General features: G+C 41.3%; 1 protein-coding gene across 1 annotated transcript; it reads right to left on the bottom strand.

The window, feature by feature from the left end:
* Window positions 1-27,731, bottom strand: LOC117754901 (aryl hydrocarbon receptor-like). Its single transcript, XM_034574248.1, has 11 exons — window positions 27,249-27,731; window positions 21,006-21,196; window positions 8,412-8,518; window positions 7,315-7,404; window positions 6,337-6,451; window positions 5,302-5,429; window positions 4,957-5,159; window positions 4,675-4,784; window positions 3,956-4,097; window positions 1,368-3,045; window positions 1-1,081 (listed from the first exon to the last, which is right to left on the bottom strand). The coding sequence occupies exons 1-11, from the start codon at window positions 27,305-27,307 to the stop codon at window positions 1,007-1,009; spliced, it is 2,898 nt and encodes a 965-aa protein (XP_034430139.1). The 5' UTR covers window positions 27,308-27,731; the 3' UTR covers window positions 1-1,006.
* Window positions 27,732-27,932: the final 201 nt, after the last annotated feature.

Genomic DNA, 27,932 nt, shown 5'->3' with positions numbered 1-27,932 from the left:
ATCCGAGGCCGTATCAAAGTCCGACATCAAAGACGATTCATTAAGTGTCCTCAGACGTTAAGGTTTGAAATCACAAAACAGAATGTTAATGGAAGGTGAGATACTGAGTGATTTCCCACAATGCAGCGGGAAATACGTGGTAAAGCTGCCATGTCTTTTTGTAGTGTGGTGAATATGAAGATAAAGAAAAGACACAAAATAAAAATATTTTTGAGCTGCTTATCAGGCAAGACGGCACAGAAAAAAGGGTTACACTGTATATGGCTTAGTGTGGGAAGTGGAAAATATAGTAACGAGATCAGATAATATGAGGATGGAAGAGAAATTTGTGAATGTTTGGTTGAGAGATGCTGCAAATTCACTCACATCTCTGGTGAAGGTGTGAAATTATGTATGAAGTTCATCCATCATTTGTAACCTCCGCTAAGGAAGTTTTAATCATATGTTTTAATTGCTGTTTTTCTGTCTTTTAGCAGGATTACGAAGAAACTACTGAGCTGATTTTATTGAAATTTGAAACCAATTTGATTAAGGAAGCAGATTCAGGAATTGTTTTCCACTGTCTGAGACCTAATCCTGGAAAAGCAACGAAGAGCAGGTGACACTTTCAAAATATATACAACTGATTCATCTGTAGTGATATGGATGATGGTGTGTTTAAGCTGTGTTTAATTTAAAAAAAAATCACATTCTGAGTGTTTTCATGTATCTAAATCTGGGAAATCTGTGGACATGAGCACTGTTTCCCTTGTAAAAACATTTTCTAGTATTTTTAGGGTTCCCTGGACCCAGCTTACCAACTGGCTAAAGTTCCATCCTGGTACAGGCACTTTCGGCTTTATACTTCATTTTTATTTTTAATATTTTCATTATTGTTATTTTTTTAAGTGTATCTTCACTAGAAACTGACAAACATGAGAGCGGACACAGTAAATATAATACAAAGTGATATAAAACAGGAGGGTAGGCATTAAAAGCACTGATACAGGCACCGTGTCGTCCTCGACTACGCCGAGTACATGGCTACGTCATGAGGAGGAGCCGCAAAGATCCCATTGAGTTCAGCCGAGAGTTTTTCATCCTGAGGAGGATGGAAGAGGAGAAGCAAACATAAATATTAGTATAGTAAAAAATATTTCAACTTCTCAAAATACTTTGCTTTATATATTATGTATTCTTAAACATTATCTAATTAATCAATTACAAACTAATTCTGCAGAAAATAAAAATAACTGTTGTAACTCTACATTTAATTACATCCTGACAATAATCTTTTATCATGTATTTCATTTCCCTTTATTTTTTCATTTTAATTTAATGATATTTAATAATGAATAAATATACCACAACAATACACACACGTTTACCTGTGTCTGCCTGTGGTTTTCCTGGTAGTGCTGAATGTGCTCTGACGGGATGTTGCCGTTCTCCTGGTTGATGGTCAATGCTCCCACCACTGGTTCACTGCAGCTCCACTGGAAGCAGCAGGAACCTTGAAGAGGACTCGGATCCAGTGTCACTCCTGTTTGCCTCAGGCCCGAAGACCCAGAGAGAGCCAGCATGTCGCCCACTGCTGGACTGGAGGAAAATTGCTGCTCAAACATGCAGCTGCTGTGAGTAGCTGCCTGTCCACATGCCAGCCCGCCTTGCAGAGCGTGGTTCAGTCCGGTAACTCGCCTGGGCCATAGACCACTGTGCGGGACTGTTTGGCTTTCGGAAGTTTGGCCGTGACAGGCTGGCATCAGCTGATGTCCGTTCTGCATGATGCCAGACTGAGGCAGCTTCTGCTGCTGACCCTGTGGCCACTGCTGAACCATGTGCGTTTCAAAGGGGGAACTTCCCTGCAGACAAGCTGCAGCAAAGGGAATGGGAATGATCTGTGGGGTAGAGGAACTTAAGTCATTGCAGGGAATCAGTTGTGGCAAAATGTCCACCACACCGGGTGCTATGTTCTTTGGTTGTTTAACAGAGCTCTGCAGCATGTGTCCATTCCCTGCCATCGCAGGAGCCGGAAAATTGTTTGGCAGGAACTGTGTCTGAGCAGGGAACCTCTGTACCCCTCCCATGTGGCTGATGGGCACCTGCCCGCAGGACTGGAATGGGGCCGGGGCGTCAGGAACAACAAGATCTGGGAGCTCTATCGACGGGCTGAAAATGTCCTGGAGCTGCAGCTGTTGAAGAGCCGGTAGGTTGGTGTCAGCCGCAGCAATGAGGGGACCTTGGTGCGAGAGTTTCTGGGTGCTGTTGAGTATCTGAGCAGAGTCTGATAAGCTCTGCCCTGGATCCTGCTGGTGAGTGTAGAGTCCATTCTTTGGAGAGAAGGTATGATGAGGACTCTGTGTATTAAACAACTGTGGCTCACAGAGCTGATTGGCTGAGAACAGAGCAGCGTCACTGAAGGGCTCCTGTGGATTATTGCAGAGGCTGCTGGGACGTCTGGCGTCCAGACCATCGCCTGCCTTCTCCTGGAATAAAACCCTGTCAATGTAGTCAAATATGTCATTTGTGAGGATGCTGTCCAGCTCAGAGCTGACGTTGTTTTGCTGATCCTCGTCCTGACCCAATCTCTTCAGCGGGTTTTCCAACTCCATCAGCTCAGCGTCGTCCACCTCCATATTCTGCAGCGCCGCACTGAAGTCGCCATTTTGAGCCATTTTTTCAAAGCTGTCGATCACAGCCATCACTGACTGCTTGGCCTCTGCTTTCACAGCGACAGGGTCGCCTGTATCGACCAGGGCCCTGTTTTCCTGCCACACGTCACTGGGAATGGTGACTAGAGCGTGGCTTTCCTTGAAAACCTGGTCCACAGGCAAGGGCGGCTCCACTGTCTGGATGTACGCCGTTTCATCCTGTCTCAGGAAGCAGTCCAGCAAAGAGCGGGGGGCCACGTCCTTGCTTGTGTCCGTGTTGCTGAACATTTTATTGAACTGAGGGAGCGTGATGTCCACAGTGGGGCCGGTGTTGTAGAGGATGGCCTCTCCTCTGGTGAGGCTGAAGGGAAGCTGCAGGCTCCTCTGACGCAGATATTCCTCACCCTCAGTGTTGCTGGAAGAGACCAAATGTTATATTAAAGAAACCAAAGCAGTCTGAAGTGTCAGTAAAGTTATAATTTTAGTAACCAAGGCCGCGTTGAGACCCTGTATTAAGATCTGTCCTAAGAGATCTGATCACAAGTAGACAGCAAGTCCGTATCAAAGTCAGCAAGTATGCAGGTTCACAGCTGGCAGTAAAATGAGTTCTGATATGTCTCCTGTGACCACTTGTGATTGAATCTCACTTCTCAGCTCTATATGGAAATAAACATGTACGTCAGTTCTTTTCGGCGAAAGCAAATTATTTAGTTTTTACTCGGCTACAATATATAAACACACATATATATATATATATATACGTATATACATATATATATACATATATACATATATATATACATATATACATATATATATACATATATATATATATATATACATATATATATACATAAAATGTTGTTATTTTGTTTTGTAAAATGTATTTAACTTGAAATAATATTTTTTGTGAATGTAAATATAAATGTTTTTCTGCATCATTTATTCTGTAAAACTAAAGTTTTCATACTGGTGCATAGTGGCAAATTAAACGCTGATCCAGATCCGTCTTTGAAAGGCTCATATCAACTGATTTTCATTGCTTGAACGATAAATTAGTCAGGCTCTAGATCTTACTCATTTGAGATGAGTAAACATTTGTGTTTATTACGAAACTGTACCATGGGCCAAGACACATTTGCGTTCATGCAGCTTGAAGACCATGTGGGTCCAAGACCCCCTCTGAAAGTGATCAGAACTCAGATCTCTTTGGTGAGTTCCCACCTGAACTTAGAGCTGTCCACCTGCGACTGAAACCCTCAGGATAGATGTTAACACCAGGTCCGAATATGTCTAATGGGTCGACCAATATAAAAAACACTTACACTAAAGCTTTCTGATATGCGATGATGAATTCTGGTCGTCCTTCTTTGAAGATCAGCTTTGCATTGGACTTCACCCACACCCAGCTGTTTGACTTACTGAGGAGCCTGAAGACAGTGAGTCCGCTCTCTCCTGTTTTAATCACTGTGATGGAAACAGCACACACAATAAGAGATTAACAATGTGATAGCAGGAAACAACTGTTAACAATCTTGAACATCACACAATAAAAACTGGACAGTAGTTGAAGTGATGTCTCAATGTGGACAAAAGTGTGATCTCTGCTTTGGTTACAGTACAGTATTCCGGTTCATACGAATTATTGTACAATTAACATTCATAAATAACAACACAGGTTTATATATATATTTTTTGTAAATATAAAAAGTTCAAAGTCCGCTAGTGCCTAATGTGACACACCCCCAAAAACGCCAGGTCAAACAGGAGCAGAGGCCGACATTTCTTAAACACGACGGAAGCAGTTGACCAATTACAACAGAGTGGTAGCAGTTGGCCAATCAGAGCAAACTGGGCTTTATCAAGAAGTAGGCTTTTAAGAGACAGGAGCTAAAACCAAGTGTTTGAAGCAGGGGCTGAAAAGAGGAGCTGCAGCAATAGACAGTCTGAGGAAAGTGAACATTAGAGTAGGTTAACCTTTTACAGTAATAAAACAAATAGAAATGAATATGTCTCCCTATCAAAGCTCAAACTGCCAACATACTGCGCATGTGTCTGTCAGCGCAGTACATCATATCAGCTGCGTGGATGAATTGGTAGCCGGAGCCTTTCATACACAGTTCAGTCTCTGAGTAGCCCAGGATTATTTTCCCCCTGGAGAAAGACAGAAAACATAAGTTTTGTTCTGCTGCGTTACAAGAAACAAAAAATCTGCCAACAGTCCAGTTGATCATAATAAAACCTGAGAAGCTGCCTGATGTGTTCCATTTATCTAAAGAAACAAAGAGAAAACTTAAAAAAGGAAGAGTGGAGGAATATGCTGCACCTGCTGTCAATGCCCAAGGGTGTGAAGTCCAGCTTGTGTTTGGTTTGAAACAGAATCATTTTTGCTCTGATCTCCACGATGGACGGGGACTGAACAGGCATAGCGATGGTAAACAGAGCCAGCTGAGGGTGGCTGCACGTCCTGTTGTCGCTCACAACACTCTGACCGTGGACGAACTTCAGTCGCCCCTGGAACTTCAACGCCTGGTTCAGAAGAAAAAAGTTTTGTTGAACTGGCCTTCGATATTTCATAAGAACTGCATCAGATTCAAGAAAATGTAATAATTCACCATTACCCTTCATTATTGGCTACTTTTGTTCTGTTTAAGATAAATATTGTATTTACCAGAAAGCCGGACGAGTTGTCCAGGAGGCAGCGGAAGCGACACACAAAGCTCCGCTCCAGGATGGACGAGTTCTCTGGAGGAAGGTGCTCAGGACTGTACCTCTCTGTGTTACCAAAGCTCTGCAAGCCTGAGAACAAAGATAATAATAATAATAATATTAATAATAATAATATTAATAATCATTCATACAGCATACACTTCATACACTTAATCAAAGCAATCAGATAAAACACAAAGAAAAAGACACTTTAAGATAAAGTAATAGTAATATCTTTAAAACTTAACATAGGTCAAATTCTAGCGACATCTCTCAGTTGATAAAAACATGTTTGTACAAGTTTTGTTATGTGCTGTTCGAAGCTCAAGTTGCGGTCGAACAGGCCAAGATTTCTGACAACAGACTTCATGTGTTCTGACAGGTATCCAGTAGATGGCAGTATTTGAATGGCCAGATAAGAGATTGGAAAATTCTGAGTTTAAGTGTAAGCAGGGAAATTTGTTTACATTTGAATTTTGTTTGATTAATGCTCACAATGGGGCAGCTTCATCAGCAGCTTCACATAGTTCAATGAGCTGGCTGCTGTCATTAGGAAGTAACCAAGACTCTATTTGTAGACAGGATGAAATCATTCATAATAAATGTTTTGCTGGAGAGAGACCTCACGATAAAAAGTGCGATTTTGTGTGAGTTGACAGTCCGGGCAGTCTTAACAGAATTGTCCTTATACTGTATCTATGTCAAAATACATTCTTGCTGACCCTTACAGGCCCGAGCCCCCTTCATACAGGGATAGGGTACCTAATATACCAACTGCCATGCCTATAGGGGGAACTAGAGGGGGATGATATGCACTGAGGAGGAAGGTGCAGTCAGATGCAATATATGAGTGCAAAGTTAGCTCAATATTCATTGATAAGAGGATAAGAAGACGGTACACATCACAACCAGGAACCTCTGACTGAAGTCGTCTTCACACAGAGATGTGCAGATTGGACTCACGCTTATAACTTAGATCATTTTTCGTCACACTCACCATTTCCTGCCGTGCTGATTGGTTGTGGGTTCAGGGCGAAGTGCAGCTGCTGTCTGAACATGTCTCGGTCGTCAGTGTGGATGAGATCAAAGACACTCTGGTGAACCACGTCCGACTGTTGGCAGTAAAGAGAGAAAAAAAACTATCGACATCAAAAGTGATTTATAGACATGAGGAGTGTAACACTTAAGGCTCCACCTCCTATGAGAGTACAACATTAGCAATTGCTAATGTTGTACTCTCATACTCTCATATTTAGCTGTTTATTGGGTAAACCATGTCTGTTTCATAGACTGTATACATAGATGGACGACGTGACAGCTCCGCAAAAGTAAAGCCAAAACATCTTGATCCCCATTTGGTGGCTGTAATAAAGCCTACATCCTCCATGTTAGCAGATGGGACATGGACCAAACTAAAAAGTCAAAATACATTCTTCTCAAAGATTGTTTCTGTCATTTTAGGTAGTTCTTATCAAACTGACTGTTCCAGTGTTCATGTTTCTGATAATTTTGCTTTTAGTAAGTTATTTGATGACATAAAAACAGGGTTTAACTTGAAGATTGACAGCTGAGACTGACTGGTGAGTGGTCGAGTGCATGTATCAGCGTGACCTTGATACTTTGGCTCCACACCCCGATCACTGTTGCACAGACTCTGGCTCCAAATGACATCAGTAGTGCTTCCTGAGATATTTTGGCTTCATTTTTTAACAGAGGGAGGAAGTTGAGACGCGTCGTCCATTTTTATTTACAGTCTATGGACTTCAAACTTCACGACTTCACCCAATAAAGGGAATCCATAGTAACACAACAATGATATTAAATTAGATAACTGGGTGAAATTTTGAACTACTGTTGCATGAGGCCCTTGTTAGTACAAAGGAGAAAAATACCAACTTTTAACAGTCAACCTTCAAATGATGAGTATTTGTCGCTAGAAGAATACTGATGCATCTTACGGAGGCCGGCCGCTCACCTGATGGAAGCCCAGGTATTCCTTGATTGTGGGAGAGGCATAAAACACCAAACCGTCCGTCGTGACCACCATCACAAACCCATTCAACGCCTGCACAGGAAACAGACAGGTAAACATATGTAAACTGTACGTGTCAGGTATTCAACTGACACATAGACCAAGCAGGCGTATCCACATAGATGGGACACATGCATGTCCAATATAATCACTCACCACCACCTCAAATTTATATAGAACAACCTTATTATGACACAAGCAGCTCTATAAGTTAGTGATTGAACATCAGTGATTGTACCTTAATTGTCTGTAAGAATGTTGTCAGGATGATTTATTGTGTGGTTACGTTGTGCTGCTGACAGTACCAAAATCAAATTCCCCCAGCTTGGGTCATGTGACCATTAAGAATTAATTTGACGGAATTTACATATCCAAACAGCAAAAAGTCACATATAGGTATTGCTTTGTTTTTAGTATTAATACAGATTAATTCCCAATCTATTCAAAGTAAATGTTTTTTCAGTTTAAAGGACAAGGGGTCAAACAGTCCGAATGGTTTTTCATCATCTAAAATAACAGCTCCTGCTTCTTCCAAGTCCTTTGTGTTACATAATCACTGTGATCATCACACAGGTCAAAGTTCTAAACTGGAACTGACAGCTGAGCCTCAGATAACAAGGTGCAGGGAACTGGACAAGCACCGGTTTTGAAAAAAGCCACGAAGCATGGCTGGGGTTTGACAACAGGCCCCGAGACGAGCAGCGTCACCTGTCATAACTTCCTCCTCAACGGATCCACCTGGATTAGCTCTGATACACAAAGTGGCAAACGCACAAATAAACAAAGTCTGACTGTGCGTTGCTGCACCTGTTCGCCTCGTGCTGTTTAGGTATTCATTTAAACACGAGAGTTTCATGGTTTTAATTCATTATCTCTGGTTTTCTGCTCCTGTGATAAGTGAGTTCCTGCTCTCTGCTCGCTGGGACCTTTGTGTGGGATTTAATAAATGTATGACAAATGAATAATGCACTTTCAGATCATTTACAGTTGGGTTTAAATGGCAGTTTTCCCCTCGATGTTAACTCATTCCTGTGTCGTACCTGGAGCAGCAGGTCGCCCTCGGAGAAGCCTGTGGTGTCCATGTTGTTCCCATTCTGCCCGTTCAGCCTAGGAACCTTTAGACTGCTGCTGCTGTTCTTCATGATGGCTGCACACGGTGACAAAACAGAGAAGACTAAATCAGCAGTGGTAATATTTTGATAAAGGTTAGAGGTTTTAAGAATTGCAGGGGAATGCATTGTAGCATTCAACCATATCAATTTTAGAGGCTTATTCATCAATCACACTTTTAAATGCACTTAAAACGCCTCATTAGACACCACTTGCATTCATTTGATAAAAAAAAAAAACATGGACATCCATTTCTAAGTAGATTGTTGGCAACGTTTGTGTTATTTTTTGAGCTGTAAGGTGCCTGGGCGGGAACCTTTGTTGCAAACAGATGAAAAAAACATTCAGTGTGAATGTCCATCATTATCTACCGCTCACCCTTTGAAGGTCAAGATGGGGAGCTGGAGCGAAACGGGCGGCACACCAAGGGAAGGTCGCCTCACACTAAAATGAATATATTCTGATGTGTAAAAATCATAATAACTTTGTCAAACATCCTCATGCTGTGATTTATGAGCCTGGACATGATGCAACGGCTGCAAACAAAAGTCGGTTAAATTGTCCCTGTGGCACCACTCGTGCACTTATGGTTATGATGAGCTGGAACAAGTGAAGAGTTATCCTGAATCATTACGGCTTGTTGTGTGATTTTAAAGGGTAAATCCACACTAAATGGCAAACTGCACGACACACTGTGTTTCCTCTGTCCCTGTGGGATCCCTTTTGCTATGCAGACTGCATTTTTACATCCCTGTGGCTACAGTGTTACAAACAAACCTTGTGCGGATCTATCAATAATCTAGATTTAAGATCATGAGTGCGCAGAAAAAAAAAACACAAGCTTCAATTGTTGGTGCCTTGCCAGACAACAGGTTTTCTCATTGCTGGCAAAAAAACCTGTTCTGGCAGCCTGCATATCCGCACACACATAACACGTACACAGAAATAATACACACACAAACACACACGATCCTCCTGCATGTGTCCCTGGAGGGTTGTTTGCAAGCAATAGCCGCCCAAGAGTGCTTCCCTTATCTGGAAGGCCACTACAGGAAAATCCCAGGATATGGCCTCTCCCAACCCGTCAGTCCAGTCCTGTCACGCAACTTCTTAAAAGGAGGGAAGGGGCCCCTGAACACTCCCCTCTGACACAGACACTCCATACCCCTCAGCCAGAACTCACACAGTGTTTACATAAACACTGACCTGCACGGTCTGACAATCACACATCCACAGCACACAAAGCTGCAGGCCTGACAACACAACCCATGCATGTGATTACTGTTAGTATAAACTGTGAGTTGCATGTGCAGCCAGTACACTGTTAAATCACATTCGACACTAGAATATGTATATACCTCCGCCAAGGCCCAACAGTCCTCTAATGAAACCACATTTAAATTCACTAGATTCAGATTTTTAGGTGGATCTGCACCAATTTGCACATATCAGTCCCCAAAACATGTATGATGTCTTACCTTAAGATCCATGAATTACTCAGGAAATCAATGAATATCTGGCAATCCTGGATCCCCTGACTGTATCAGATCTGCACAAGTTCTACTCTGACCTTCCTCCATGTTTTGTGAATCCGTCCAGTAGTTTTTGCATAATCCTGCTAACTAACACAGAAAGACTGGCAGGTCGCTCTGACAAAGGTAATGTCCTATCTCACCATGTCAAAGCAGTGTTTCCCATTAATTATCTAGACTCCCTTTTTCTACCAGCATTTAAATATAAACAATAACAATAACATTAGAGATCTCTAACGTGTTTTGCTTTGTTGCTGCAATGTATAGCTTTGTGAAGCTCTGTGTGCTTCTGGCTTGCTTGCACTAGTATCCATAAAGCTTTTTACCATCCACGCAGTCAGACCTAACAGTTTCAGCTGCAGCTGTGCATGTAACCGCAGGCAATGCAATGACATGGAATGCAGTTCTCACTTTCACGTGAGAAGTCGTCTTTCACTCTTTAGTGTGTGTACCTGTCGCTAGGAATCTGTTGCATGTGAGGGCGATGTTGCACCCCTGCTTCCGACATAGATTGAATGCATTCTGTGCAAAACTCTGCACAGAGAAAGTAAAACAAAATTCCTAGATCTGCCTTTTTATTCAGATCTGCAACAAAGTGTATTGGGTTCTTTTCCGACCCATAATAGCACCTTCTGCCCTTCAGTTTGGTGGTGATCTGTCCAGTAGTTTTTGTGTGATCCTACTGACTAACAAGGAAACAAAACAAAAACATAACCTCCTTGGCGGAGATGATAAATAATTAATATCACACACAGTCAAACTCTTCCCACTTCAACCAAATACGCAGACAAATGAAGACCAATCTACTTTAAGTTAAAATCTGTTTAATCCATCACATCCCTCGTGTTGTATTTTTTTTTTCTCTGCTCAGTATTCGCGTGAGTGAGTGGGCCTCTTTGTGGCCGCCTGTTTGTTTTCATTCTGGTTTTCTTCCCCAGTGGTGAGGACTCTGTTCTGCCTCCTCATCTTTTTCCATTGTGAACAGTGTTAACACTTCATGCCACAGTTCTGTGCAGAGTTCCTCATGTGCACTCACAGTTCTCCACGCCGCTGCAGGAGAGAGATGTTTCGTGATACTCGAGATTGACCAGAGGCTACAGAGACATTCCTGTAAGTTTGTGGGAGGCAGCTCAGGAGGAAAACTGCAGATTCCCACTGACATCAAACACAGACACCGCCCTCACGGAGCAGGAAGAGAGTATTCACGTTTTTTATCAAAACTGGATTGATATGATTTTATGGCATCTGTGTTTCAACACGCCAGGAAACACTTATTCTGACACTGAGGCCAGATGTATGACTATTGAGGTGTTCTGGCCTGATTTATGATTCAACGAGGGATTTCTGTTGATGCAGTGCCATCTATCATAAGATGGATGACTGCACTTGCTAATCCTGAAACGGTTGTGTTGACATGACTTTGTTCACCTTCTGATTCAGGCTTAGAAAAGGTTTGAAGTGATGACGTATTTTTCTGTATCACAAAATGCTAAACACTCACTCCAGAAATATGCAGAAGGAAAACTAGAATCTCGAGCTGACCAATCACGTTTGGTGGCCTCAACCTAGCAAACGTATGCGATGTAGTTAGATTTTTCAAGATAGCATTCTATGCACCCGTAGATAGTTAAGTATGTTTTGTATTGACAATGGCAAACGACAGGATGTAAAAGCAACAAAGTAGCTTCTTTACTGTTGGATTAAGCAGTTGCAGCTTTCAACAGTAATGATAAAAATGTTTACAGTCAACCTGAAAGCTTCCTCCAATAATTTTTTGGAGCCGCAGCAAGACACCAGGACAGTCTCAGCATCAAACTTTAGCTTCCTGTTTCTAAAAACAGCCCATTTTAGGATTGGTGAAATGCAGCGCTTGCTTTTATTTTATACAAGATTCACTCCAAGTAAACAACAGGGGATGAGGCGGCCTTTAAAGGAGTTGACGTCTTGTCATCGAGGGATAATTAAGTGAAATCCAAAGAACCATGAGGGGGGGCAGAGTTTTTCTATGTGCATGACTCTGACTAGTCAGCGAAACAACTTTAAGCGGCAGAAGTAGAGTTTGTGAGATGAAAGCACAGACATCGGGACATGGGTGCGTGTGTGGCCGAAGGGTAGTCCTCCAACCAGAAGGTCGGCAGTTCGATCCCAGTCTTCCCCATCTGCATGCCGAAGTGTCCTTGGGCAAGATGCTGAACCATGAATTGCCCCTCATAGAAAAAAAAAGTGCTGCTAATAGATGCACTGTATGAATGTGTGTGTCAATGGGTGACTGGCAAACTGTACTGTAAAGTGCTTTGAGTGGTCAACAAGTCTAGAAAAGCGCTACATAAATACAAACTAAGAAAAAAAACCATCACTGGTTAAAGAATTCAAGTGCAACTGCAAGAAAATCGTGAAATGCTCTTAGAATCTGAATTAAAACAACCTATGAAAACAATATCTACTTTGAAGTATCCGCATAAACACTGAAGCTAAGGAGAGAGAAAAGGAAATGCAGTCACAGATTGGATGCCTGCCACATTCAGAGCGAGAATAAAGCATGCCAGCAATGCATAGGGGAATATTATCTTGATTTGAAAACATTTAGTTCCAGTAGATCCTGTACAGAGATCTCTGTTCTCACGCAGATGTGCAGGTAGGGGAGGGCTTGCAGCGAGTAACAGCCAACGAGCTGGGTCACTAAGTCCGCAGGTTCGTCCTTTCATCAGTCATTTGATTAATGCCTCGTTTGCTTTCAACGACTGTAGCGTAACGAAAGAGCCTCAACTTTTTATGGTGATTGGACGAGATTGTTATGCAGAAAAGAAAGAGGGGAAAGACAGATGGATAGTCTAGCAACTTCGGGGTTTACCAAAAAAATGGGAAGTTTATGTCAAAACTAGAATGTCACTTAGTACAGCTAACACCTCAGCCAAGGAAGTAGTCCCCTTAAGGCTGTTTACAGACATGAACTTCGGAAAATGTCCGCACAATTGGGTCCGGACATTTTCCAGAGTTTGACTGTGACATCAGGAGAGCGTAGCAGGAGCTTGTCTGGGTCAAATCAACACAGAAATCCTCGGAGTATTCAGGTGAGGGATGGCACAGCATGCAAAAGATGTAACGTCTGAATTCCACTACATAAATCACATGGTTTTGTTTACAGCACATCGACACCGGCCCCAAAAACTCTTGAATCCCTTTGTCTTTCCAAGTTGACGTATTTTTCGGCTGTGTCTCCTACATGAAAGGCACCTCCCTTTCATCCTGAGATGTTGATTCCTTTTGTTTTTTCTAAGTTTGCATCAGTCGGATGTGAGAAATGTCATTAATGTGCCCACTCACTAGCTGTGAATTCTCCAGACATGTTCCTGCTGTACTTTCACATGGGCTCATTCGGGCATATTCTGTATGAGTATTTATTAAAGGGGCTGCTGGAGAAACTCCGGAGAATATCCATAGCAACAGACGTTGACATTTGCGTTCTTACATTCAGCCCCTCGGGATAATTTCAGGAGATTATCCAGAGTTTGGTGCATGTCTGAAAAAAGCTTTATGAATTCATTATCAAGATTCATTCATTGATATTCTCAAAGAAATTAGGGAAAATGTGGAAAAACACCCCCATCTCACAATGTTAAAGAGAGTGAAAAATCATTCCAGGATCCGCACCTCCACAAGATTTTGTGGTAATCGGTTGACTAGCTTTTGCTGCCATCTAACAACCAAACAAACGCAGCAAAAACATAACCTCCTTGAAAGAGTTTATTGAAATCCTATTTCACAAATAATTTCTGTAGCACTTAACATATTTTCCTTCTATGATTTTTATTTACATAAAATTGTCTCTGTGAACATGTTTTGATGAGTAGCGGGAAGGTTTGTCATAACGCCCTGTTTACGGCCACAGAAAGCAGGTTGGAAAAGCTTTGTGTGTTGTAGCACAAAACACTAAGAGCAGACCTTGATGATCCCGAGTAAAAAAAACACAGCAATTATATGCTATTCAAGATACAGTGTCTGTTTAGGAGGTGGTGGTGGTGGAGTCTAGGGGCTGTTTTATCAACACTATAAGCTAACTTTAGCCATCTGGGCTCTTTTTTATCGGTTTGAAATGTAATTGTGTCAGTCTTATACTGGGCACAGATGAAAAAAAAAAAAAAAACCCACAAAAAACATTCTGTTTTATGAGGCGAGCCGCTCGTATCAAATCACTGAAATGATTCTAATCAGTCTCCAGGTGGTCAAAGATCTAGGGGGAGGGAATCATGTAAGGCAACAGTTTGAGGCCAGAAGTACACAACGTCTAACTTTAGCAAATCAGATCGCAAGACCTTTGGATGTTGGTAAATGGAAATGATTGTAAATGCTATAAGTCTGGAAGTGCAAGTAAATTATAATCAACACTTTTACTGCCCCAAATAACAACCAATGTTTTTAAATTCCTTCCTGATTGGAAATTACAGCCCTAAAATAAATGTAGTAACACATTTTCTATGTGTCTGATCTTCGAGTGGGACGACTTTTGGTTGGGCACATAAACAAACTTTTTTTCCTCTCTCTCTTTTCTAAATGTCACAGATGGGCGAGTTCGGCTCCGGCCAACCCGGGGAAAAGAATTAGGTTTGCGTACGAAGGGTGGATTCAATGCTGTGGTTTAAAGCTGGAGAGACTCAGAAACAAACCTTCCAGAGAATGGAAATTGTTAAAAAAAAAACGAAAACACGATTAAATCTGTGTCCCAGCGGTCACTTGCATTCTCACGATACACTAAAAAGGCAAGTCATGAATCAAGAGCCGACACGCAAGCGCTGTCACCCCGGCATGATGTCCTCTTCTCACATGTTGTGATACTGACAGGTGATTTACGTTGAGGTTTTAAAGGCTTGTATTAGCAAAACCCATCTTCCAAATAAAATATCCTCATAATGATCCCCTGAGGATTCAATAACAAAGAAAACCGGGCTTCCCCACACTGATACTCGTCCTTACCTCTTTATTTCTTCTCTTACACCCTGTCGTGTGTTTGTGTGTACATGGTTCAGATGTACCAAAATACCAAATTAAATTAAATTATAGCACATAATACTGTGTTACCACATCAACGATGATTGCTAACAGGCCCTGGATGTTTTCAATGGACTTGGAAGGCCAGTCCACATTTTTCTGAAATTTCTACCAGCGTCACACAAACATGTCAGCAGCAGTGATCCACAAGCCTTTCAAAATTATTCAGCGCTGCCTCATGAAGTCACGCTATGAGTCCAACGGTCCAGCTTTCATGGCAAAGAACTGAAATAGCTTGTTTCATTATCGGCTCTGTGAATCTTACTTGCACCCCTGAAAACTGCTTATGTTTGATCATTTCTTTAAAGCTTTTTCTTTTCAACGGTTTATAAGATCTTTATCTCCACCTTGAGGCATGTCCCCACTTGAACATCCATCCCTGACTTATGTTTTGACTGGGATAAACCCAGAGAGTCAACCTAGGTGATCTTGTTTAGATAGGCAGCCAAGGCTCTGTGTCCATCATACGACTCAACGTTTCTTCTTATCCAACTTGATATAATTCAAATTAAGGCTGAGTTGTTATGTATATCTACAGTGTTTGATACAAGGTGAAAGTTAAGAGCTGATGTATGTTGCCATGTGTTCGAGTCTAAACGTTTTATTATTAACTTTACTTTGAACTGCCGTTCTCCAGTGAGTAGGTATGCACTGTGACTATTAACACATCACAACATTACATCTATGCAGCAACTTTCCACTACTGGCTTTTCTCCGAAGTTAAGCAATAAGACAATGACTCAGGCAATCATGTCTGTGTATAGTTTACTTTAGTGCTATCACTAGTAATTCTTACATGTGCGCCACAAGGGAGATTGTGTGTCTTCATTCCTTCCCCTACATTTCTATAACCTGTGAATATGTGTTTGATTCAAAACTTGGAGGATAACACATACCTCTGCTAAAGGAAAATGCCCCATCTCACCAATCCTAGATTTGCCCATTTATCCAGATCCGCTCAAAAACTTAATGGGATCTTCCTCGAGCCATCCCATACCCCACAAAATGTCATGGCAATTGGTTCAGTAGTTCTTGCATAATCCTAACAGTTAGACAAACAGTAATAAAAACATAACCTCCTTGTCAGAGGTTTTTAATAGGAAGCATAGCAGTGAGTTGAACTGATGCTTACGTTGCATCTTCTGTTGAACTGAAATTTGCTCTGGAACATACTCAAAAGCAAAATCTATGTCATGTGGTGCATAACCGTATCTGGCCATCTGCAGCAGCTATACAAAGACAACAGGAGATGTTGAAAGACAAAAATGTCCACAAGACATGACACCGCCCCCCGATCCTCTTTCAAGATTTCACTGAGCAGCTTGTGCACAACTGCCAAGTGAGACTTTATTAATTAATTATTACTAATAACTCTTCAACAATAGATGGATGAATGGAAGTGCTGAAGAACGAAAAGAAAAACTTGTGAAACATAAAACTAGGACACTCAGTTACTCCTAAGCTTATTTACACAGGAGCAACAACCTCAGATGACCCTGATGAAACATAGTCTTGTTTGTGGTGGAGTTGCATTGGATGAACCACAGGAACATTACTCCTGTGACATTAGGGTTTTTTATTTACGACTTATTTTCATCTTTTACATATGAATTGTATGACATCTGTCGTTTGCTGCTCCGTGAAGGTCACATGGATCAATATCACGACAGTCCATTTCTGAACAAGTTCAGAGAAATCAACACCTCAGTGGAAAGACACAAGGTGATACCAATGCTGGCTGAGATACACAACCCTGCAATCCGATATCCCACCTTACAATGTACAACACACTTACTTTGACTGCCATTGTTTACTCATCAAACAAACAGATGAGAAAGCAGCACGGAACGTTTTGCTTTCAGCAGCGATTTTCAAAACACACACAAGAAGACAGTTGGCATGGTTGACACTTTGCATAGTGTTCTATACGTATAGACCACTGTGTCACGTTCATTCACTCCAGTGCTAACAGGTGAAAGGCTCACAATTTAATGCCTGTAAGAGCATGTGTGGGTTTTTTAACTGAATCCACACCCTCACGCAACACTGCAAAAAATTCTGAACTCACAGACTGCAATGGATTTCTGAGTTTTAAGAAAAGTTGTGCCAACACATTATATTTTGTTCATTGTACATTCATAGTACAGAACTTCTAATTTTGAGTTTGTCCATCCATCCATTGTCTTCTGCTTTTCCAGACTCGGCTCGTGTAGGTAGCGGGCCAGACGTCAAAATTCAAAAACAATAAAAGTTGTGATAAGTTTGAAAATAAATGTGTCCTTTTGCCCCAGATATTTTACATGAGGCTGCATTTTACAAGGAGCTTTTCTAGTCTTAACAACCACGTAATTCATAGAGCATGTGGACTGGGGGAGCCAGGGATCAAACCAGGTGAAATAATTGATTAGAACATGAAATCTATTCAATGGAATAGTTGCATCAAATTGTTCCCATGCAATTTTTCTGAAAAGGTCAACAAGCTTAAACGAATTACAAACCAAAACACTCATCTTTAGAACATCAATATTTCACTAAGAACAGGAAGGTTCTTATAGTGGACAAACCCCTGCAGAATTGTTCTTTAGACCCTGTGTTTGGCCAACTTAAGTTATTTAGTGACGCCAATTTCACACAAGAAAGTTGAAGTTGAAGTAACTACTTTTACTATTTAGGTGAGCAATTTTAAGTTTTCATTTTTACAGTGCACTTTCATACAGGAGAATTCAGTCTGCAACTTAAGCTACAATTTACTGCTAAACCATAGAATTATGCACAATTACATTACATAATTACCGGTTAAGCTTCCTTTCTATTGTTCTTTCAGTCACCCGCACGTGCAATCTATTCATTTATTTATTTTCTTTCTTCAAACAAGACAACGTTTAAAATTACATTTAATTGTTTAATTGAGTTTCCGCCCCTCATAAAGAACCATGTCAGACAGTGTCTGACCCATTTTCGTCCCAGTTGAAGACGACTGGCTGAAGCGTGGTGACCCAGATTTGACCCACTGCATCGTGTTACTCCGAGGAGGACATCAGTCATCAGAGGCAGTTTTCACATTCACATCACTCATAATGTGATTAAAGCTGTAGTCCAGTGACTTAGTATTACATTTCTGTGAGGCTGGGGCGATCACACGAGACATATTAAAGAAAGAATGGTAACAGTTAAGGTATCCTGAGTATTTAATAGATAGTGTTGCTCAGGCCTCAAAAACACCAACTCCTACATTTCTTATAATGTTACTACCCAACAAATGCTGATGATCCCTAGTTAGTAACTGTTAAAGGATCTGTTAAAGCTGAGATTATGTTGTGATGGACTGATCTTTATGTGTAGAGGCGGCAAGTCATTTCACAAACTTATCTTGTTGCAGTCTGATAGTTACAGTGATTTTTTCCATCCTTTTTATCACAAATAATATCGATCCAGTCAACAACTGTAGGTATTTCTGGTTCTAACTAGGGCTGCACGATATATCGTAAATCTATCGTCATCGCGATATCAACGTGCGCGATAGACGTATCGCAAAAGATGGCAAAACCTGTGATAAATGGTGTTTCATGCGCCAGGTATTCACACTCTGCATGTCAATATATTTGGCCGATCAGATGGAGCCCTGTTGCCCTAGATGATGAATTAAAGACATTCAGATCATTGATGGGTTTTTCCATCAGTGAATCATTGTCGGAAGAAGAGAATATGAAGAGAATAGAGAGAAAACAGAGAATTTGAAAACGGAGCGAGGCGGCTCCATCAAATCTCGCTCCACCTCCTCCAACTTAACTCTACTGTGGAAACTTCTAGTGATCACGTTTGTCCTGAGTCAGATTCATCACTATGAGCGGTTAATTATATAAAATAATGGTGAAGCATATTTACGATCCCAGAACCTGAGGGAAGTAACAGCACGCACACACAGACACACACACAGACTCCGCTGCTCTCTCTCTCTCTCTCTCTCTCTCTCTCTCTCTCTCTCTCTCTCTCTCTCTCTCTCTCTCTCTCTCTCTCTCTCTCTCTCTCTCTCTCTGCTGACGTCTCTGACTCGCTACAGTTAAAATGTTGATTGGTTTGTTGCCACAATATCAACACTGATCATCACATAATGATCTATACTTTTATCAATGAATAAATCTTTCTTCAGAGCAGCACGCGCATCCTTCAGCCGCTCACTCGCTAGCTTTTTTCCTCTCTTTCTCTCTCCCTCACACACAGTCACAGTCACACACACACACACAAACACACAACCACACACAACCACACACACACAGTATGATCGGACACATGTATAAACTCAGTCTGAGTAAAAACAACAGACCTTATAAACTTAGTAAATGTATGTGGAGCTGGAGGAGATGGTGGTGTGCTCCGTTTGATTTGACAGTGCACAGCACGAATGACAGAGGCACGAGATGATGTAAATAACTGACAGAGCTGCTAAAACCTTTAAAAAATGTACTTTTCACGGTCCAAACATGTATGAAATGACCCCACATTAACACTGTAAGTGGGCATAGTGGAGCTGTGCATGGCTCCCTGGTGTCTGCCCCGGACTTGGTGGCACTGCGGCCAGGCTGTGCACCTTCTCCTGGCTGTGGAGCTGTCCGTGGTCTCTCCGTCTGTAGCCAGGGACTGTTGATTTTTATTTATCACAAGTCATATCGTCATCGCCATATTTAACAACGTTATCGCATATCGCATATCGCATGTTTTCCTAATATCCTGCAGCCCTAGTTCTAACCACTTTCTAGTAGGAGAGAGATTCTCTTTTTGTCAATGGCATTATTTTATGAGTCGCACTTGGACTGATAACTAGCTATAATTATAACTCTGATGAAATCCACAACCTGGAGCCAGAGCTCTAAAAAAAGAATAGGCTGCTTGACGGGTTTGTCTCTGTCGCTGTGACCAAAAGGAAACATACTTACCCTGTATATGCTGCTGTCGTACCATCACGGTACATGATACCATAAACTGGTCATAACGTTGCCACATGGACAATAAAAACTAATAAAGAAGGTGTCTAATCCTGATAATATCATGTTGTTGGGACACGTTATGTACTTTGAAGCCATTACCTGTCTCCAAGTCTTAGTTTTTATTCTTGGCGAGCAAACTAGACATTAATCCAATCACATGGGTTATAATTGACAGAGACATTTAGTGCTGTATGTGCAGTACAGCCAGAAGATCACAGCGGCTGAACAGTGCACAGACATTGTACCAAGACGCAAAACAAAGACGTGACGCCTACATTTTAAAGTCAGTGCCAGAGGCACCGAAACAACTTACTCACCATCTCATCTGCCAACACCATGACTAGTCTGTTAAACTCACCGAAATCTATCATTTGCAGGTGGTGATGTTATGTGCATGAATCACATATAGTTGACTCACACTCATGATTCATCAGATTTCATAAGTCTGGGTGCCTGCAAGTCTATTCAGTCTATCAGTGAAAACTGGAACCTTCATCATTTTTTTCATGGTGACTATTGTAGTTGTTGTTCACTGGAGAGGGTGGAGTAAGGTTTCAAGTACTGAGGATGTGTTGTTTCCTAAAACCAGATTCCTACATGCTTCTCATTCCTGCCTTGGCTGTCAAAGGTGCTGCCAGTGCAGCTACTCCCCGATCACTTCCAGTTCGGGCAGTTGAAAGGCCTAGTTTCTCCTGTTTTGAATTGCCCACTGTTTTTGCATATTATGACCTACTCCATGAAAACCTCAGTCTTACAATGGGATGTAGGAAGACTTAGAAACAATGTACAAACCTCTATTGTGCAGTTATCTTCTGTCAATCTAGACAGCAGTGTTAGTGCAGTGCAAAGTAAGGAAGGGCTTGTAGGATTTGCCCTAAAACACCCAGGTCCAAGTCCATTGTCATTCGGGGCCAAGGTTGACATTCTTTCACAACAGTGGACTTTGCTTGTATTTCCTCACCTTTAAAATAGCTCTTGGCCTTCAGGTAACCCACACTAAGGCGAAGGACTGACAGTTTGTCCAGACGAGAGCGACCATCCTCAGAGAAGGGCAAGAGGTCCGTGAGGCGGTCCAGCTCCCCATTCAGCCTATCCCGGTGTCGCTTTGAAGGGTTTGATTTGACAACCTCTTTGCCGTCAGAGACTTTCTTTCTGTGGAGCAAAAACAGAAAAAAACAGGGCTGGTCATTTTAATCATAAATATGCTGAGGAAGACAATTAAGATTGAAGACCAGGGGCGATTCAGTTCAGGCATCCGTTGTCAGGTGCAGAGCGACTCACTCTGATTAAACATGCTCCGTATTTACTTTTAGCAATGAGACCAACAGCTTCAGACTTAATTCCCTCATAATAATGACTAATAAATACAGAGTCAACAGCTGACATGTTAGTTTTAGGGTCTTTTCACACCTGCATGTACTTGCTGAATGCTAATTTAGCTTAAAACCAAAACAGTATCATGAAACAGCATTTTTTAGCTACATATTTGTGCTAGGACCCTTTGAAGGAACTACAAAGCTTGAAGAACCATGTGGGAAATTGTAGAAGTCTTTGTTGTGGTGGACATAATTTTGCAATGTTAGCATTGAACCACACAAAACTACCGGGAGACACAAACAAATCTTGGCTCGATACAAAAAGAATAATTTATATGGCTAAACAAAAAAACAGGATAGCATTTACAATTTTTTTTATTGGAGATTCTGCTATTTTGTTGATACGTATCTGCCACTAATTGTTTATTCTTTAAGGAAACAATCTTCGCCTAAGAATAAATCGTGCAGACACCAGCATGAAAAATTGACAAATTGCCTTAAGTAATTTCATTGACTGCTTATGTAACTTATCAAAATGGAAACCAGTTTTGACCATGACTGCAGCTTTACTTGCTCAAGTGCAAAGCACAAACTCAGAATCGAGGCATGTCATTTCTCACAAATCAGACGCACATGCTACACCAGGAACAAACAAAAAGAAACAATTGGGACAACACAACACCACTGCTGTCGTTCCTCCACCACACTCAGACCCAACAGAGTCAAAGTATTCATAAATAATCACTACATTTGATGGAGAAGAACCATTTTGGAAGCCAACCACTTCGAAACGTATATATGCAAGCTCATTCCTGTCAGGAACAACAAGGAGTAAGTCTCAGGAGTGTGATAAGTTGTCATGACAGTGAGCCAAAGGTGAGACATTACAGAGATAAAGAGAAATTATAAATTATAAATTGTAATATCTGAGTGTCAAAGTCACCCTCAGATATTATTACCTCTACCAATGAGGTTATGTTTTCATTGCTCGTTGGCTGTTAGCAAGATTCCGCAAAAACTACGGAACCGATTTTCTTGAAACTTAGGGCAAGGGTGGGTGGGGTTTGGGCCGAGGCAGAAATCAGACTCAGGATTTCTTTTGGCACTTTCTCTAACATTGTGAGTATTATAGTATTTTTCCAAATTTCTTTGTGAATCTCTCAAGAAATTGAGCTTTAATATCAATGAAAAGGTGAAATTGGGGGCAGATACAAATTATTATCTGAAGCAAGAGTCCTCTTGGCAAATCTTTATTAGGAGGAACCAATAAGTGATCTGTATCAATCTGGTCGGTTCTCGTCACAGTAAATCACTTGATTTCAGCCGTAGAAAGATTCAGAGTAATCTCAACATCAACAGCTTCCCCAAGTCAGTTACTAATGGAGCCTATCTGCAGTGTCAGGCTGCAAATTCTTCACCTTTCCGCATATTTCTCTCTTTACTAAAAGCTATGTTAATGGTAGGCTGTTATATTTCCTCTTCTGCCACTCAATAGTGTGGGGAATGCAAACCAAAACTCAATTGTTGGCCTCAGATCTGAGCTGTACCTTCCCAGAAATGGACCAGGCCTGATCTCACTCTCAAGAAATGCCTACCGGAGACAAAAGCCAGCATTCAGAACCATTTTTTCCACCTTGATTTGCTATGGATCACGGGGTAGAGCAGCAGACATCAGAGCGTTCATTGTCAGAAAAAAAGATGCTTTACCTCATCCATTCATTTCTACTGGGATTCCTTATCTATAGAGCAAGAGGGTAGAGCTGAGCTTGAGAATGAACTCAAGCACCTCGGTCGCAAATGTAAGACAGGACATGTTGCACTGAGTCTGCTGCTATGACACTGACACATTGTTGTCTGCTGAAAAGAGATGAAGCGTCTGCCAGATCGAGGGGAATGAGTCAGCGGCTCAAAAAGTATTGAATGTGCTCTTTCTATATACACATGTTTGGCTGAGCATGAAAAGACTGCTAATTTGGAAGTAAGACAGTTTACAGAAGCATGCTCTGGCTTAGTAGGTTTTCCAGAAAGAGAGGCAGAAATAGAAAATGTAGAGCTCACACAAAATAACACATGAATGCAGTTCCTATTACCAGTGTCCTACAGAGGCACAGGGGCAGTAATTACTGATGAACTTAAAGTTTTAAATTACTTTCCTCTCATTCTGAGACAAAAACACTCTTGTTTACTCCACAAAAAATGGTTGAAATGCTGCTAAACCATTGCATCATTGTCAGTCATTAAAATACAAAAATGAACACAGATGCAATTCAGGTAGGGGTGTAAAGATTCCGAAACTGCGATATATTTTTTGGGGTCAAACCATGATTGAGCCATCACGTCTGCGATAAACGTTAGGTAAGTTAATTCAGCCCAAGATGGATAACAACCATTCCTCTATACGGTCAAGTCAGCAGTGTTGGAAAAAAAAACAACACAAACAAATAGGTATGTATAGTTCAGGTATGAACTAAACCATGGCTCAAAAATCATGAGCTCAGGAATCTTCACAACCCTTAAAACTGAGGCATAGCTTTGCCTCTAAATTGCTGAATTTGCTCTGTCCAGTCAAGCTTCAGAGCAATGCAGAGACAATAGCATGAATGAAATGAGGGTATTTGGTTACAGACAGACAGTGGAGAATTTGATGCAAGAGTTTCAACCACAAACTCTTTAGGGGGAGTCAAGGTTGTGGCAAAATGTTTTGTTGTTTGAAGTGATTGTTTTTCCACTATTCATAAACAAATCAGGGTTATTTTGAGGTTCAGTGTCTTGCTCAGAGGCACTTCAACATGTGAACAGGAGTTGGACATCAGACGTTTCAATGGTTTGACTTGCCAGCAACATCCTGCTTCCTCATTAGTTTTCCCCTGCTCCCCCACGCACGTAGAGATAATGATACATTACACTGATTGAACATAATTACACCTTTCACCTTTTAATGAGATAATAACAATGTAACAATAACAAAAACAAGTTTTCCACAAAGTTACGTTGTTGAAAAATGATATAAAGCAATTCTAACATACGCACCAAACAATGCTGAGTCAATCGTGTTATTTATGAAAACACATCATTTAGGTGTTAGTTCAAACTCAGGCTTTGATGGTAACGATGTCTCCAGTAAGAGTGTGTAAGAGGCACAACATTAAAAAGTGTGTACCTGGTGTTTTTGAAAATGAAACAAAGAGCAAAGAACAAAGAGCAACTGTGATAGTATTCACCAGGAGTGTGTTAGCATTCTGCCACACCCCTCACCAGCATATATGTGTGTGTGTGTATCATATTACCACGTTTTATGATAGCATTGCTTGCCAAGAAAAAAACTCAATATAAAACATATAACGTATCATCTGCTTATGATCCACACACTCACACATATTACTGGAGTTGTTTTAAAAGGCCTATAAACTATGATTAACTCATATTTTCACAGTGACTGCTTTGATACTTGTAGATACTCTCTACAGTGAAGAAAGGATACAGCGGGTTCCAGATGCATTGTGGTGTTGTTGCAGCGGTGTCCCAAAGCCAGCACAAAGAGAAATGCCATAAATCACTGTTGATTCTTGTTGTTTAGTTTGGAAGAGAACAACAGCATTATAAATAAATCCTATGATGAAATGGTGGCTGACAATTTGAAACTGGTGTGGATGTTTCTCCCCCTTTTTATATCATCAAATAACAAATTAAAACCAAACTAATCAGACTTATGAACACTTGATCCTCAGTCTGATAACAACTTCCTTAAATGTTCTTTGCACTTTGGTCCACATCTCATCTGCTAACATGGAGGAGGCAGGGTTTATGACCTATACAGCAACCAGCCACAAGGGTGCGATCAAGATGATTGGGAGCTCTCATGTCATCCATCTTTATACAATCTATAGTTTAAATTTGTTAAATGCACAATAACAACGTTAATTGAAAACCGAAAAAAAAAAACGTTTTGCTGCAAGACTAGAGGGCTTGTTCTCTTTTGAAAAACAGCATATAAATTACAATGAATAGGTACTTTTTTAAATAATATAGTAGAGTTCATGGTGAATGAGACAGCCAGCACACACAGAAGGCATCTGGGCAATAAAACTGAGAACTTGGATGGTCCGATCTGCCATGGAATGCCTCTGTGTGGTGACCACAGCCTTTTACAGCCAGGCTCAGTGGTGCCTTTCTGCAGCTGGGCACAGCTGGACCGTCAGTCCCACGTCTTCAGAAACATCTGCATACTGGTCACTTTTGTGTTTTCAGTTTTACATTGGGAGCAGCCAATTGATAATAACCAGTTTACTATAAGTAGACATTTCAATACAATACTGTACTCTGTTAACTTACAGTGCATCGACATTGTACAATTTAATTTGAAGGAATATTTACTGCTACATGTTAGCTTAGCATAATATTTACTTAGATTAAGTTTGTTTTCTAGTATTAATCATTGTCAGTCAATTTTAATGCTGGTAAAGGCCTATTGTTGAGGTTGCCTTTGGTTTACATTTACACCAGGACTATCTATTATAGCTCAAGTTTGCTATTTAATTCAAGTATTAAAGTTTGGTTCAACTAAAAATGTCCTATGCTTAATCAACTTTAAGCTCCACTCTGGTCTCCACCACCTTCTACAAATAACATCTGGCTTTTTAGATACCAACTGGTCTACTCTTCATCTGTCGTATACAGAGGGTTTATCAGGACTTCTGTGGCTGAAAAACCCAACATGCATCAGCTATAAATGAGACTACAAGCATCCATTGATTATATAACTACACTGATGAGTGCGTTAACACATTTACTCAACTTACAAAGGAAAAACCCTGAAACTGATCTGAAAATAAGATATTGGAGAGAGAGAAGGTTTTCACTTTAGTTTGAGATGAATGTTTGCTCCTAGCTGAGTATCGTAGGAACGGTTACTGCTGCAGTAACTAGGAGGAGGAGATCTGCAGACATTTAATAATAATAATAATAATAATAACTTTATTTGTATAGCACTTATCCAAACAAGGTTACAAAGTGCTTCACACAAAATGAGGAATGAATTATAACAAAAGGGAGTTCAGTTAAACTTTAAGACCTTAGATTTATAGAGAAACCCAACACTCACAATGAGCAAGCACTTGTTTTTAAGCTTAAAACACAACCCTACATCAGCAATGGTGAGTAGGTAATGAGGGAATTTAGATTTTGGGGAAACTATCCCTTTTAAGATTCTGCCAGGGTCGGGTTTGATACCTTCCTCACTGCCCGCTCCCTGTGGGATTGGGGTTTTTATAGGTTAAGAGTATGGATCAAGTGATGTATTAAGCCGAATATTCCCCCTCTGAAATGTATTAATTTCATACTTCCCTCCACTGGCTTCCTGGTTTGCTTTGTACTGAACATTAAAAAGAAAAGACAAGAGCAAGTGGAGGAAAGCAAAGATGAGAAACACACAACATGCAGCCAGCTCTGATCCCACAGTGAGGAAGGCGAGGCAGTATCACATTACAATAATACCCCCCCACTCCTCGGAGCATCGCGTGAGAGCAGCAGCCGATTCTCCCACTTGATTATGCGCCAGGGCAACATATTTACGCCAGATCCCAGTTACGCAAGTCCTCTTTAAGATAGTCCCCGGCGCGGATAATAAATAATAAAACCACGCAGAGAAACATTGTATCATATTTTAACACTCGGACACATTTTTAGTTTTGTACTTGTTGCCTTTTTCATTTCGTAACTTTGTGACAATTGAAAGAGTCACGTCAAGTATAAAGTTGCATGGTATCACGTGTGCGTTCCCTTCTACGTGTTGCAGCCAGTTAAAACGCTGCAGTGAAGTCAGCCGCCGTCCGTGAAAGCAGGGTGAATGCGCAAGTTTTCAGGTTAATAACATTGTGTGCGCGTCTTACTGTTTGAGGACAGGCTTCTTCCTCTTCTTGTTAGCGTAAGTCCCCGTGTTCCCCAACATGGTGTCACTTCGTTCTCCCCAAACTTGACGTTAGCTCCACGTTGTTTTTTTTCTCTCGTTTCACTCCTGCGCCACAGGGGCTTCCTCCATGAGCTCCGCGGCCGCCTCGTCGTCGTGTGTCCGCTCAGCCAGCGACTCCTCCGGCTCGCATGCTCACGGACGCCCGCTGCTGCTGTGGCCGAGTTGACGGATCCCGTGGGCTGTCACGGTCGCTGACCTGGGCTCGGTGGTGTTGTCGTCACTGCGGCTGAGGGGAGCAAAAGTGCAGGTTTGGAAAGTGAAAAGAAGCTTTTGGCGCAGAAGTCCGTTTGAGTCCGTCCCTCCCCTGGATAAACAAGCTTTATTATTCTTCTTATTATTATTCAGAGTCCCTGGAGTTTCCGCCTTTTCTCTTTCACGGGGCGTTTTCAGGAAATGTGTCTGGCACAGATGATTTAAGGTGGACCGGACTCCGTGACACTCGTGCGTAACTTTGTTGAGATTTCCAAACACACCAGGAAGTCAAATAAAACCTAATAATTTCCACTTTAGCCATTTCAAGCTTCAGCCAATGCAAGTATATCCATCAAGAGTAAATCGAATCATTTACAGTTTCAGTTTCATCAATATCAATATTTAAAAACTC

The sequence above is a fragment of the Hippoglossus hippoglossus genome, chromosome 21, assembly GCF_009819705.1.
Source record: "Hippoglossus hippoglossus isolate fHipHip1 chromosome 21, fHipHip1.pri, whole genome shotgun sequence".
NCBI lineage: Eukaryota > Metazoa > Chordata > Actinopteri > Pleuronectiformes > Pleuronectidae > Hippoglossus > Hippoglossus hippoglossus.
The sequence above is the reverse complement of the archived record's forward strand: the minus strand, read 5'-3'. Positions and strand labels throughout refer to the sequence as shown.